Source organism: Sorex fumeus, unplaced genomic scaffold (genome assembly GCF_029834395.1).
Source record: "Sorex fumeus unplaced genomic scaffold, SorFum_2.1 ptg000003l, whole genome shotgun sequence".
NCBI lineage: Eukaryota > Metazoa > Chordata > Mammalia > Eulipotyphla > Soricidae > Sorex > Sorex fumeus.
In genome coordinates this window covers 39970216-39985569 of record NW_026606060.1, presented here as the reverse complement: position 1 = coordinate 39985569, position 15354 = coordinate 39970216, and the positions used below count along the sequence as shown (strand labels likewise).

Below are 15354 nucleotides of genomic sequence, written 5' to 3'. Positions count from 1 at the left end.
CACCAGTGCCCATTTCCCACCACCATGGAACCCAGTATCCCTCCCACCCCCTATCCCCCCCATCCCATCCTGCCTCTGTGGCAGGGCATTCCCTTTTGTTCTCTCTCTCTTATTGGGTGTTGTGGTTTGCAAAAGAGGCAATGGGTGACAATCATGTTTGGTCTATAGTCTACTTTCAGCATGCTTCTCCCATCCTGGGAGGATCCTCCCAACACCCTTTATTTGGTGCTCCCTTCTCTATCTGAGCTCCCTTTTACCCTAGCATGTGTGGCTGGCCTCCAAGCCATGGTCATTGAAGCCCTAGCAAAACAGGGCGTTCAAACTCAATACATCAGGATCTTCCATGAGCTGTGTTACGGATTCACTACCAGGATCTCACCATTCTACAAGGAAGTGATCATCCATGTCAAGAGAGGGGTTTGGCAGGGTGATACCATTTTCCTGAAACTCTTCAGTGCCACCCTCAAGAACGTCATGCAATGCCTGGAATGGGAAGGAATGGGAACGAAGATAGACGGCCGGCAACTACACCACCCTCGCTTTGCTGATGGCATCATTCTAATAACACCAAACATTAGCCAATCAGCACAAATGCTGGCCGACTTCAACTGTGAGTGTGGAAAGGTCGGACTACAGCTGAATCTCACGAAGACATCGTTTATGAGAAGTGGTCTTGTTACCAACTGGATTCCACAGGACATCAAAAGATCGCATGGCCGCCTACCTACAAGATGGTCAGACTGCTTTGTCAAGACCCTGAACCATCGGTTTGAGGCTCTTTGTGTTCCTCGAACGAGCAGACGCCATTGGACTACAGTAGCATGTGACAGGGACGAATGGAGGTGTTATTGGTGCCCGCTCAAACAAATCGATGAGTAACAGGATGTCAATTGATCAAGTGATCAAATGATTGTGGGATAGAGAAATACTGGTATGAGATAAGCTCAGAGAGGGTAATAAGAGTCACAGCATGTCCCTGCAAAATTATAGATCATGAGATAGTAGAATGGTTTGTCTTATGCAAGGAACAATGAGAATTGATTAGAAAGTTTTGAGCAGAGAATAGTATAATCTCATTGAGGAAATAGGAATCAAAACTATTGCAGTTGTACAGACAGTACATGATGTTGGTATGCATTAAAGTGTTTTTGAAGTAACAATATGAGATTTTTTCTAGAAATTTGGATTATCAAGATCTGTTGATTTCTTGGTCAGAGATAATGAAAGGAGGAACCAAGAAGAACTCTAGATTATTAGAATCAAACTGGGTAATAGTCATACTTACTTGGGGAAGTAGCAACTTCCTCAAATGAGTGGGACTGCTATTAGAAATCAAGAATTCCACTTGAGATAGGTTGTCAGTCATTTAAGCAGAATTATCAGCAGAGTACTTGCCTATAATGAGTCCTGAGTTCATTTAGAGAGGTTGGGACTAGAGACAAATTTAGGAGTTTGATAAAGATATAATACTAGAACATGAGTCTTGTTGAGGTCTTTTTAGGGAGAATGATTCTCAAATACAGGGCTAAATGAATCCTGGGATCTAAACATAAAGAGATCAGGGCCGGAGCAATAATAGTATAATGGGTTGGGAGCTTTCCTTGCACATGGCCAACCCAGGTTCAATCTATAGAATCCCATACGATCCCCTGAGCACTGTCAGGAATAATTCCTAAGCATCACTGGGTGTGGTCCCAAACTAAAAATAAAATAAATATAAAGGTAAAGGTAAAGGCCCTCCCATTGATTGTCGATTTGCTCAAGTAGGCCCAGTAACGTCTCCATTGGAGACTTTGTTGTTACTGTGTTTGGCATATCGAATACTCTCGGTAGCTTGCCGGGCTCTCCGAGAGGGGTGGAGGAATCGAACTCAGGTCGGCCATGTTGGCCGCTTGTAAGGCGAACGCCCTACCCGCTGTGCCATCGCTCCAGCCCCAATATAAAGAAATCTAACAAAAGAAGAGAGGTTGCTAGTAAAGGAATTTCAAAAGCTGTGTCCAGTGAGAGAGAATGACAACCTAGAACATAAGAAATCAGGTTGAAGAGTTGTTTCAGAGGGGGGTAAAATTATTTCATCTGTAGGAGGTCAAGTAAGATGTGGTCAAGGACATGGATGAATATTCGCTTTCAGAATAAGTGGGTATTGGTGATCTCAACAAGTTTTACTGTACTTTTGCATTTTTTTAAAAGTTTAAAATGTGTTTTTTATACATCTATTTTAATTGTGTTGTAGCTTGTTCATATCTCTTGAATTTTCTTGAGATTACAGAACAGTTCAGAGGGGTTGGACCTTTGATATGTTTTCCTTTTCTGCCTTGATTTAATAAGGATGATCTGTAAAATTTCCTTAGTTATAAGTAGTATATACTCTTAGTTATAAGTAGTATATACTCTGTACAGGAATGCCTTTTTACTTTCATTATTTCTTCCTGATTCCATCTGAAATTAAGTTAATCTTCTGAAACAACAAGTACAGCATCCTCCATTAGATTTGAGTTGTTAGCTTCAGTCTCCAGAGGCTTTGAGGTTTAGGGCTTTCCAGTGACTTTTTTTCCTTTAAATGCTTTTTAATTTTGGGTTTTTGAATTGGGACTTGGAATATTAAAATTCATGACCTTTGTAACTCTAAAACAAGTTATATTTTTTTATTAAGGTAGAATAATTTAGTGCGATAAATACGGTCCACTTTATTCTCATGACTCTTCCTTATGTGGTTTTCACCTTGTATCTGGTTATGGTTTTTGTTGTGCATGCTGTTTCATATATCTATTCTGTGTCTCAGTCAGAGCTGGAGAATAAACTGCAGCAGCAGTCAACACAAGCATCGCAGGAACTTGCAGCGGAGAAAGAGAAGATGGCAGCATTACAGAACACCTATGAAAAAACTCAAGAAAATCTGAAACAGATTCAATCTGATTTCTACGGGAAGGAATCTGAACTTCTAGCCATAAGGCAAGATCTTAAGGTATGGTAAGCTATATTATTTCATGAAATCTCAATAAATTATTTATAGTTATTCATTAAATGTGGCGACGGCTGGGTAGAGGAAGTAGTGTCCACACTTCAGGACGCTTTCCGGACCCGCACGGCGCTTTGCGGCCGCGCGACACATCATAAGACACTAAATACCCATCTTCCGGAATTGTCGTACCGTATTTGATAGGGTACAAATATGGTAACACCTAAAAGGGTGATTAGAGGTCGCCCCAAAAACCTCTGTCCCTCTTGGAAAGACTGGCAAGCTACCAAGAGTATTCCGCCCGCACGGAAGAGCCTGGCAAGCTATCCGTTGTGTATTCGATATGCCAAAACCAGTAACTACAACTGGTCTCATTCACCTGACCCTGAAGGCTTCACCGTCATGGCAGCACTGAGAAGGATGAGAAAGGAGAGGCCGACAAAATCTCAAGGCCGACCTAGGCTGCCACAACGAAGGAAGACAAAAATGATCGTCTGTACTTTCAGTGCACGTACGCTAGCATCAGATGCATCCATTGAGGACCTGATGGTACAAGCGCGAATGATCAAGTACGACATCATTGGTCTGACCGAGACAAGAAGGCATGCCGTTTTCGACACTCGAGAAGAATTGTTCCTCGGAACATGCGATAAAAGAGGTGTTGGAGGCGTCGGTGTCCTTGTCAACACAAACTTGGCCAAGAGCATTGATTCATTCGAATGCCTAACAACCCGAATCAGAGGTTTACATTTGAATAGATGTGGCTCACTGCCTGCAGTTTCTATCTTCGTTGTCTACGCACCAACATCTCATTATGATGAAAGAGAAATCGAGAAGTTCTACATGGAGCTAGAGAAGTTCTATAAAGAAGACCACACCTTCTACAAGATCATTGTGGGTGATTTTAATGCCAAGATAGGACCGAGAAGATCAGCTGAAGAACTTCACATCGGGACCCATGGCCTAGAATGGAACGAACAGGGTGAGAGACTGTCTGAGTTCATCATGTCGACCAAGACCATTCATGGTAACTCACAGTTCCAGAAGGCAGAATCTAAACGATGGACATGGGAGTCTCCCGGTGGATGATTCCACAACGAAATAGACCACATCATATTCAATCGACGGTTTTGCCTGACCGATGTCGCTGTTGTCCCAAAATTTCGAACCGGATCAGACCACCGTCTCCTTCGTGCAAAATTCTACTTCACAGAGCGGGGAGAAAGGGCTGCAAAGTTCAAAAAGAGAACTCCCAGAATGACCACCAACTGGGAACTCTTTGGTACTATTGCGGCAACATGGGAAGATGCCATTGTTGACAACATTGACGAGGAATACGATCGACTGGTTCAGCACCTCCATGAATGTGCGAGGAACGCCAAGAGAAAGATAGCCACAAAAAATCACCTATCTTCGAAAACTCTTGAGCTAATTCGCCAGCGTGGTTTGGCGCATGCCTCAGGCAACCGCAAGCTAACGTCCAAGCTCACAAAGCAGTGCAGAGATGCGATCAAGGAAGACCTCAAAGAGAGAAGAGCAGAAGTACTGGTAGATGCGGCAGAAGCCGGGAAAAGTATTCGTAACGCCCGTCTGTCCTTCGCCAACTACAAGACCAAGATGACTGCCCTCCAACATCCTGATGGATCCATCACATCCTCCAGAACGGCAATGGAGAAAATTATCCATGACTTCTACTCAGATCTCTTCGATAGCCATGTTCACTTGCCGACATACCAAATTCCACAGGATGGGTATGTCGTTCCCAACGTTCTCCCTTCCGAAATCCGACACGCCATTTCGTCGGTAAAGAAACAAACAGCACCCAGCCCAGACACGGTCAGACCTGAACACCTGAAGAACCTGCCGTCAGTACTCATCAATACACTGGCTCGTCTCTTCACTCGCTACCTGTCTGAATGCAAGGTTCCGTCCCAATGGAAAACCAGCAGGACCGTACTACTGTTCAGGAAGGGAGACATCCATGACATTGGCAACTATCACCCGATCTGCCTATTGTCTGTCATCTACAAGTTGTTCACTCGAGTCATCCTAAATAGGATTGGCAGAACACTAGATGAAGGACAACCATGTGAGCAAGCCGGGTTCCGCAAAGGATTCAGCACCATCGACCATATCCACACGATAACCAAGCTCATTGAGGTTTCTCGGGAGTTCAAGATGCCGCTCTGTTTAACGTTCATTGATTTAAAGAAGGCCTTTGATTCTGTTGAGACGGAAGCGGTCATTGAAGCCATAGCCAATCAGGGCATTCAAGCCCAATACATCAGGATCCTCCGTGAGCTGTATTGCGGATTCACTACCAGGATCTCACCATTCTACAAAGAAATGATCGTTGATGTCAAGAGAGGGGTGTGGCGGGGTGATACCATTTCACCGAAACTCTTCAGTGCCACCCTCGAGAACATCATGCGACGACTGGAATGGGAAAGAATGGGAGGGAAGATAGATGGTCGGCAACTACACCACCTCCGCTTTGCTGATGACATTGTTTTAATAACACCAAACATCAGCCAAGTGGCACAAATGCTGGCCGACTTTGCCTGTGAGTGTGGAAAGGTAGGACTACAGCTGAATATTACGAAGACAATGTTTATGAGAAACAGCCTCATTCCTGACGCCCCATTCGCTCTCAACGGAACGACCATCTCCGAATGCAACAGCTATGTGTACCTAGGTCGAGAGGTCAACATGACAAATGACCTGGCACCCGAGCTGCGCAGGAGGAAGAGAGTGTCTTGGAACGCCTTCAAGAAGGTCAAAGAAATAGCTAAGAGGAAGAAGAACCTCCGGCTCCGGGCACATCTCTTTGATTCCACTGTTCTTCCTGCATTAACATCTGCCTCAGAGACCTGGGCCCTAGGCAAACAGGATGAGAATGCTATTCAGGTCTCCCAAAGAAGAATAGAAAGAGCTATACTTGGAATATCACGTTTCACTCAAATGAGAGAAAGAATCCAGAATTCTGACATCTGTTGACGATCAAGAATCAGGGACGCTGTCTCATTTGCCAAGGTGTCGAAAATCAGATGGGCTGGTCACGTAATGAGATTTAAAGACGAACACTGGACTAGAGCTGTTACCGACTGGATTCCACAGGATGTCAAAAGACCGCGTGGCCGCCCTACCAGATGGTCAGACTTCTTTGTCAAGATCATGAATGATCGGTTTGAGGCCCTTCATGTTCCCAGAGCGAACAGATGCCATTAGGCTACACTAGCACGTGTCAGGGACAAATGGAGACGTTACTGGCGCCCGCTCGAGCAAATCGACGACTAACCGGAAGTTAAGTGATTAAGTGTTTCATTAAATGGTTGATTCAAACCCAAATGTACAATATGATATTTGTGAACTTTCTTATTTGTTTTCTATATTACCATATGTTTAACCTGTTTTTTAAAAATTAAAATTAAATTGTTTTAGTTTTAACATGTGAATATAGGTATTTAAAAAATAACAAAGTAATTTGGAAATATGCAAACTGCTACATTGTTAACTTATCTAAAGACTAGTTGTCTTTTTTTTTCCTTTTTTTTTAAAATTTAATTTATTTATTGAATTACTGTGGGAAAAGTTACAAAGCTTTCAGATTTAAGTCTTGGTCGTGCAAATATCAAACACATTTCCCTTTACCAATACTTATTTTTCACTACGAAGAAGCCCAATAACCTCCCCCCCCCCCAACCCTCCCAATGGCTGTGAGGCAGATGAACTCTAGTTAACACTATCTACTTTGACTAGATTTATTGTTTCGACAAAAGATGCACCATTATTATTTAGAGTTTACACCCCCAAATCAGACATGCTGAAAAGGCATTGTGAAATAATTTGTTTTCTACAGATGGTCACAAGAATCAAACAATGTCGTGCGGTCGCTAGTGCGATTTTGGATTTCTGGTATTTTACTTATTAACCCTGGATGTATTTCTGCTGAGAGTCAGATAGTTATAAGATTGGTTTCTATGCTCTGGAATCATGGCCGTGCCGGAGAGCCGCTCGTGGGGGGCAGCTCTGACCTCGGTAGGGCGTGAAGGACAAGCCGGGAACGCCCCCCTTCCCATGAGGTTTTAGTCGCCCCATCACGACCGGCTCATACCTGGCTTTTCACAAAGCTTCCAAGCGGCTGCCATCTTTCTTTCCCGAGAGAAATAAGGTGGAAGGGACCAACACCCTTTCCCCTCTGGGCAGGCGTGGTGGCGTGGATTAAGGCATAGTCCATTCACTTTTCTGCTGCAAGCTGCCGGGCTCTGCATTAAGTCCTTGTGCTTCTGGAGCCATGGCCTGACCTCGGTAGGGCGTGAAGCTTTTTTTTCCTTTTTTATAATTTTATTTATTGAATCATCATGAGAGCAGTTAAAAAGCTTTCGGGTTTAAGTCTCGAAAAGTTTCATACAATGAAACACTCGTCCCTTCACCAGTGCACATTTTCCACCACCAAAAACCCCAGTATGCCCCCCATCCCACAACCTCCCTCTACCTGTGGGGCAGATGATTTCCACATTACTCTCTCTATACTTTGATAAATTCAATATTTTGACACCAGAGCCACCATTATTATTTGGGATTTTACCCCAACACTCAGATCTGCCAAAAAGGCAACCGTAGACAATTTGTTTTCTATTGCTGGTTATGATTAACATATGATGTCGTGCGGCCGCAGTAGTGACTGGGCGATTTTGGAGTTCTAAAATTTTAACAATTAAATCTGGAGGAATTTCTCCCAAAACCTGCTGGGTTCTAAGATTTGTTCCTGAGTCTCTTGGATCCTGGCCATTAAGCAGCTTGATCAGGAGCCAGAGAAGCCGTTCATGGGCAGTGACTCGGGATCTCGTTGGGGTGTGGAGGAAAGGGCAGGCTCCACCCCCATCCTGTGAGGCCCTGCGTGTCTCGGCACTGCAGGCCCAAACCTGACTATCTAATGGCCTCTGGAGGATGGCAGCCACTGAGCCACCAGGGGGAACAGGCCAAGGCAGGAAAACTATTCCCACCTGGGCTGGCCCGAAGCTGGTAACCTATTGCAGGGACCGGATGCATTTCTGCCAAAAGTTGCTGGGTTTTGAGATTTGTTTCTGAGTCTCTGGGATCATGGCCGTTAAGCAGCTTGATCAGGAACCAGAGAGGCCTTGCCTCTATTATATAGCCGAGCCGGAGGTGGTTTGTGGGTATGTCTCCCACATACCTAATTTTTGGCCATTTACTTTCTTGTTAAACTTTGCCCCAAGTTTTTGGGGTCTGGCCAAAGGCACAGCAGCAATTTTAGGGTATCTGGAAGTCTGAAGGCGCCATCAGGCTGCTGATAAGACTTGCTGTCTTTAAAAGTAGTTTTTGAAAAAGACAGCAGTTAGGATGTCTGAGAAATTGTTTACAATATAAATTGCTTGTGCAAATGCAAGTTTTATTGTTGCTTGTCAGGAAATACCTACTATAGTTTTATGTAATAGTCAGCTTTTCAAGTTTATTGCCTAATGATTAAAATAGAAAAAATTAAAGTTCAGAATAAACCTAACCTTAATTATTTAAATATTATTTAAATATAAGAAACGTGTCTTTGGAAATGCTATTTAATTAAAGTATCATGCTTTTAAAAATGAATGATAATATGGTAAATAATTTTCATATAATAATTAGTTCTTTAAGGGAAATGGTACATTTGTAATCTATTTATAATCTCATAGATGAGTCATCTGGTTCTTATTTTTCTTTTTGTCAAGGTGAGAAATATTTATTCCTTATATTTGAACTCTTACATCCCTTCCCATGGCTGTTGTTGGTGGTCCTAGCTGAAGGTGGTAAACTTAGTGGTTGGGCTTGCTAGGGGTCATGATCCTCTGAGTCACTTAATTGCAGTGTACCAAAGATCAAACACTTGTTTAGGGATCATACACACAAACACTGGGAATCCTGATGGCAGTGGGATCACACACTCCACCGTATGGGAATGAGAGCTGTGCTTCCTACTTGCTATGACAGGAACTCTACCATGAACTACATCCCTCGATCCTGTGTTGGAGCTTTTGTAAAACAGTTACAATCACATTTTTAAAAAGATTTTTTTTGAATCACAGAATCTTCCATATAGCATATATATTCTGTAAGTATATTATTCACAAGCTATTATAGGCACTATATATGCTGGAGTGATAGCACAGCGGTAGGGCGTTCGCCTTACAAGCGGCCAACATGGCCGACCCGAGTTCGATTCCTCCGCCCCTCTCGGAGAGCCCGGCAAGCTACCGAGAATATCTCGCCCACACGGCAGAGCCTGGCAAGCTATCCGTGACGTATTCAATATGCCAAACACAGTAACAACAAGTCTCATGCTGGAGACGTTACTGGGCCCGCTCGAGCAAGTCGATGAACAACAGGAGGACTGTGACTGTGAGATATATATATATATATATATATATATATATATATATTATATATATTTTTTTTTAATGGGCTGGAGTGATAGGATAGTGGTAGGGCGTTTGCCTTGCAAGCTGCCAGCCTGGCTGAGCCAGGTTCGATTCCTCCACCCCTCTCGGAGAGCCCGGGAAGCTACTGAGAGTATTTCACCTGCACTGCAAAGTCTGGCAAGCTACTCGTGACGTATTCCATATTTGATATGCCAAACACAGTAACAACAAGTCTCACAATGGAAATGTCACTGGGCCTGCACGAACCAATCGATGAACAACGGGAAGACAGTGCTAGAGTGCTATTTTTTTAGTGAAGGAGATTGCCACTGAACAGCCACTGAAAGGATTTGTTGAGATTTGAGATTTTATTTTAGGTTAATGCTTAATATTTTAGGCTACATCTTTAAGGAATAGATTGTGACTGAATGTAGAGGCTAATAGTCTTAGTGCAAGATGATGGTTACTTGGCCTAGTACTAGCATAGAATGAAGAGTGTTAATGAATTTGAATGATTTTATGGTGTTGGGAGAGATGAAACTGATTATAGAGAACCTAGAAAAGTCATACTTTTTCATGTCATTATATTATTTACCATAGTTATAAGACTAAGAGCTTTTAAATCAATATTTTTCATGAAATCAACAACTATTTTTATTATGCCACAACCTAATTTGCATACTAATAATTTTATTTTTGGCTGAATAATTCAAATATAAGTATGGCCAAAGCTAAAAACAGTTATGAAGCTCCCATGTGGTTTATGAATATTTGGGTATATCTCTGTCGCCAAGCTTCCATGGACAGATGAGGAATGGACTGGCCCAGTGCTGATCAGTAATAGGGCCATGTTAGTCGTTAGTTCTTCTGGGACATAGCCATTAACGGCTTCTAATTCTTTCACTGTCAGTTTGGTAAAATTAAAAAATCATATGGCATAGAATATTGGTAAATTATGTATTAATGCTTCTGAAGTGAAAAGTATCTGAACTATTTAGGATAACAGTTTTTCCAAGTAAATTACTAGGAAAGTTCAAATGAACCGATAGCTCAGTTTAAGAGATGGTTGTCAGCCATCTGTTATTTTTCTTTTGCTTCAGTGTTATATGATCTTGTACTTGAGAAACGGAGGTTTTGGGAACCTTAAAACATAACACCTTCCAAAGGCAGGCTTTGGAGTTCAGTGGGCCTGATGTATGGCTTTAGCCCCCTCTACTGGATTATTTAGATAATATTCCAGTTTGTTCATAACATTTCAGATTTGTTGTGCTCTAAGTCTGCTTTTGTTGAGAAAGTTAGGAGTAGACTTTAATTTAAATTTACACATGAATTTTGATCCCTGAGCAAAGTGGGAAATATAATTTTAGAATAAATATAAATCTTAGCATTGTGCTAGTTCTTATGTCATTTTATGAGATAGCAAGAAAAAGTAATACTAGAAATGCCAAAGGTTGTGTTTTGAAGGAAGAAAATTTGATTAACAGACAAAAAACCCTGTATCTTCTGAAAAAGCATACAGAATAAAGTTGTTTAGCTATGCTACTATACTGTGATTAGTATATTCAGGATGAAGGTTAATAATTAATTTATTTAGGCATTTGTCTATTCCAATGGATGGTGGAGGTTAAAGAAGTCCCCACTAAAATCATGGTTTTTGTATCACGGCATTCAGAGCAAGCATTTAAAATGCATGATAGTATACCACTCAGTGACATAGATGAATATTAATTGGCAGGATAGACCAATTTGTCAAGGCATCTTGTTATCTTGAGGAAAGACTTCATGAAACAGTCCTAATTCAGGACTACTAATTTATGTTTTAATTTCTAGGTATTGTCATATTTTACTCTTTTTTTTTCTGAAATCACCCTCACCCTTTATTGTAGCTTACTAAGTTTGCACATGTAATATGGACCCTTTTGTTTTTCTCATTTTTCTATGCAGTTGGCACTAGGAGTGCACCTTATATAGCTTCTGTCTTACATCCTGGCTCTGATTTTCAGTTTACAGTGTTGGCTCCTTTAACTCAAGGATCTTTTTTTTAAAAACTTCTGTTTGCTTCAGTATAGTATACTTAATAACTCTATTTGATTAGCAGGAAAAGATGATTTTAGATCCTTCCTGATAAAGAAGTCAGTTGGGGTTGTTTGTTTTATTTGGAACCATTTTATATTGATGTTTATATTAGAAAGGCTTCTAACTATTTGTATGGAATAAATACTTTCTTTGAGGAAGAAAATCCTGAATAAGAAAATCCTTATATAAGATCTATATTTATTTATTTCCTCTTTTTTTAAAAAAAAGATTGAACAACAAGCTTAGTGAGCTGGGATCCTTCTTGATTTCTGTTCTATCTCCTTTTCAAGTGACCTTTATCTTCAGAATAAAGACATCAGCTTCTAGTTGGTAGAGGAACACCAAACATCACTATTGCTAACATTTTTAGCAATAGTAGAGGCAATCTTCCTGCCATTTCTTTCCCTTCCTGTTACTATGTATATTCCCCAAAAGGGGACTAATAGACCAAAATCTCTTCATTTTCATCTTTTCACAGTATTTAGGCCTTAGAACAGCCAGTACCTATGGATGAGGTTAATTGCTAGTCTTGCTTTTACATTGTTGGGAAGTTAGTGGATGATGGGTATGATCATTCCAAAAACCAAGTCACAGGATGTCTGGTTAACTTTTTTCTCTTAGTTTGCTTGCTCAGTTTGGTAAACGTGAGAGAATCCTCCACTCAGAATTAATATAACCTTAATCACTGATGACTTTAGTATGTCAGGGCACATCACAGATACTATAAAATAAATGTATGCACATGTAGAATTGAAATATATTACTTAAAAAATTTTCATGTCTTTAAGTATGTTCTCAGTATGTTTGTTGTCACTATTTATTTGATATTCCTTCATATTAATCAGTAAATATTTATTTCTAAAATGTTTAGAATTCAGAATTATTGAATATTTTCTGCTATACATGTTTCATGCATCAGGGGTGATTATTTAGAACTCTGTCATTTACATGATCTTGCTGAGCACTTAACATATTTTATAGTATATTATTCTTCACTATGATTGTTAACTGATATATTTTTGGTTGAAATTTACTTTAAAGTGATGTATAATAATTTGGGAAAATTGTTTCTATAAGTCTGTAGAAGAGAAGCTTTCTCTGGCACAGGAGGACTTGATTTCAAATAGAAATCAAATTGGAAATCAAAATAAACTGATCCAAGAACTGAAAACTGCCAAGGCTACTTTGGAGCAGGATTCATCAAAGAAAGAACAGCTATTGAAGGAACAGTGTAAAGCTTTACAGGATACTCAAAAAGAAAAGGTATTTCATTTTCTGGCTAAATCTAGTCTCTTCCAACATGCAAATCATATGCTCTTTCCATTGAACTGTCTCTCTGTCCCTTCAGTTTAAGTGTTTTAAAATCATTTGAAAAACTATTTTTCCACAGTCACTGAAAGAAAAAGAACTACTGAATGAAAAATCTAAATTGGCAGAGATAGAGGAAATTAAGTGTAGACAAGAAAAAGAAATTTCTAAATTGGTTGAAGAACTTAAGTCCCACAAGCAAGAAAGCATAAAGGTAAGTTATGATAATAAATATTATTCTTCCTTCTATATTGTAGTTTTATTGCATATATATAAATATATGGTTTTCTTTTTCAGAATCTCTTATATGCTATGAACATTGTTTTGTGGTGCTCTTATTTCAGAGTGCTCTTGTGTTACATAATATCTACATACATCTTGAAACCGTTGCTTTTATTTTCAGATGACTGAAAAAAGCAATAGTTGCCTGAGAAGTTTAGACTATGTTGATGATAATAAAGAACTTTGGTTTCAAAAATTTCATAAACAGCTTTGTAAGGGTCGATCTCACTGTGATTCAATAAAAAAGTAAAACAGAAAAATTTTAACAAGCTCAACTTTATTAACAGAGGTTGTAGACACCTACTAATGTTTATAGGTAGTAAACTTAAACATAGATTTTGAAGAGTCCTATTTTGTTTGTTTGTTTTATTTTGTTTTGTTGGGGGTGACGGGTCTTGGGCAACTTTGATGATTCTCAGGGCATACTCTGAGGCTCTGTGCTCAGGGATCACTTCTGGAGGTACTTGAGAACCATAAGGCATTCTGAGGATTAAACTCAGGTTGGTCACATGCCAAGCATGTGCCTTAGCTGCTATTTTATCTCTCTTGACCCCAGTTCTGTTTATTAATTCTCCCCTCTCTATTGATTCCTTTAGTACTCTCTTGTTATTTGGAAAAAGAATTCTATCTTTTGTAAGCTTAGTTAGGGATCAGTTAATAAAAACTAATTGTTTATATCTTAATTTATGAGTGACTTTTTTAAAAAGAAAGGACAGGTGCTTTGAGTAATGATAGACTTGGTATACTTAACATGTTGCTGTATAATTTTCTCTTTACATCATGCTATATCAGACTGTCTCTCCTTAGAGCAGGGTGTCTTTATGATTTATTTTTGTATTCTGTCCCCAAAATCTTAACAGTGTGTGATTCTGAAGGTGATCAATATATGCCTTGTTAAATGAAAAAAAGGGGGGGAAATAAGGGTAAAGATTTTTCACATAATTTAATTAGAACATAAGCATGTAAAGCACTCTTGAATTTAAATGAAACTTATATGTTATGATAAATTGCACACATTTTAGCTACATTTTTCATATTTATTTTTGGTCTTACTATTTCAATAGGAGGTAACAAATCTCAAGGATGCCAAACAGCTCCTAATTCAGCAGAAATTAGAGCTTCAAGGAAAGTTAGATTCCCTAAAAGCAACTCTTGAACAAGAGAAGAAAAACCAACAAATGCTAAAAGAACAGATGAAAAAAGAAGAAGAAGAACTGAAGAAAGAATTTATTGAGAAGGAAACTAAATTGGTGAGTTGATGTGGTACTTGTGTTTAATAATTGATTTTGTAAATAAGTCCAGTAAGAAATAATTTTTCTACTTAGAAGTTTTGAAATATGTACCACAGTAACAAAAAAAAAGTCTCCAATGAAGACGTTACTGGGCCCGCTCGAGCAAATTGATGAACAACGGACGGACAGTAACAGTGACAGTGACATATTTGATTTATATCAATGCCTGCCACTTGATTGTTTTCACTCTGTAATTTGTATTTTGCCTTATATATGTTAATTTTTTTAAAAAAAATCAAAAATCAAAAAGTTGCAAACACTTTTGATGCCAGAAGAATAAACCCAGTACTTTTTAAATGAAGGTGAGTGATGCGAATGCTGGTAATTTTAAACTCATTTGTCTGGTCAAAATGAATGTTGATGTGGGGAACGGAAACTCCAATTTGGAATTACGATAGCCAAAGTCTACTCTTCCTTCCCTGTGTTGTGCCTGCCAAGTGGGAAGCATCTGGCTTTCCTCTGTTGAATTCAGTCCAAATAGCTTCAGATTATTTGACCACTGGATATTTTAGTTGAAGAGTTGCCTTTTTGTTTGTTTGTTTGTTTGTTTGTTTTGGGGCCATGACTAACTGTGCTAAGGCCTTAGTCTGGCTCTTAATTCAGGGATCACTCCTGATTGGCTTGGAATACCATATAGGTTGCTAGGGATTGAACCATGGTCAACCTTATATAAACAAGCACTTTACCTGCTATACTAGTGTTCTGACCCCATGAATTACAGTTTGAGGGGTCGGAGGAATAGTATGGCAGGTAGGGCTCTTGCCTTGTATATGCCCAGCCCAGGTTTGATGTCTGGCACTGCCCGCCAGAAGTGTTCCCTGAGTGCAGAGCCAGGAGTAAGAGTAGAGCATCACCAGGTATGACTCCAAACCAGTAATAATAATAAAAATTAATTATAATTTTGAGTTTGCAGAGAGATTTGAAAGGTCTATATTGTTTCTTTGACAGCGACAAAAGGATGCATGTGAAATTAAAAACATAAGGAAGTTGCAACTTTATCTCCAGAGTACCTTATAATTCA

The 15354-nt window shown here is 39.7% G+C and overlaps 1 protein-coding gene across 2 annotated transcripts in view; it reads left to right on the top strand.

Moving 5' to 3' along the window:
* The window catches only part of EEA1 (early endosome antigen 1), a 143128-nt gene that overhangs the window by 120548 nt on the left and 7226 nt on the right, over window positions 1–15354 (top strand). For both annotated transcript variants that reach the window (XM_056115465.1, XM_056115456.1), the window contains 4 exons: window positions 2783–2965; window positions 12529–12714; window positions 12842–12973; window positions 14106–14291. In XM_056115465.1, coding sequence (XP_055971440.1) covers window positions 2783–2965; window positions 12529–12714; window positions 12842–12973; window positions 14106–14291 — 687 coding nt within the window. The remainder of the gene's footprint in view (window positions 1–2782; window positions 2966–12528; window positions 12715–12841; window positions 12974–14105; window positions 14292–15354) is intronic.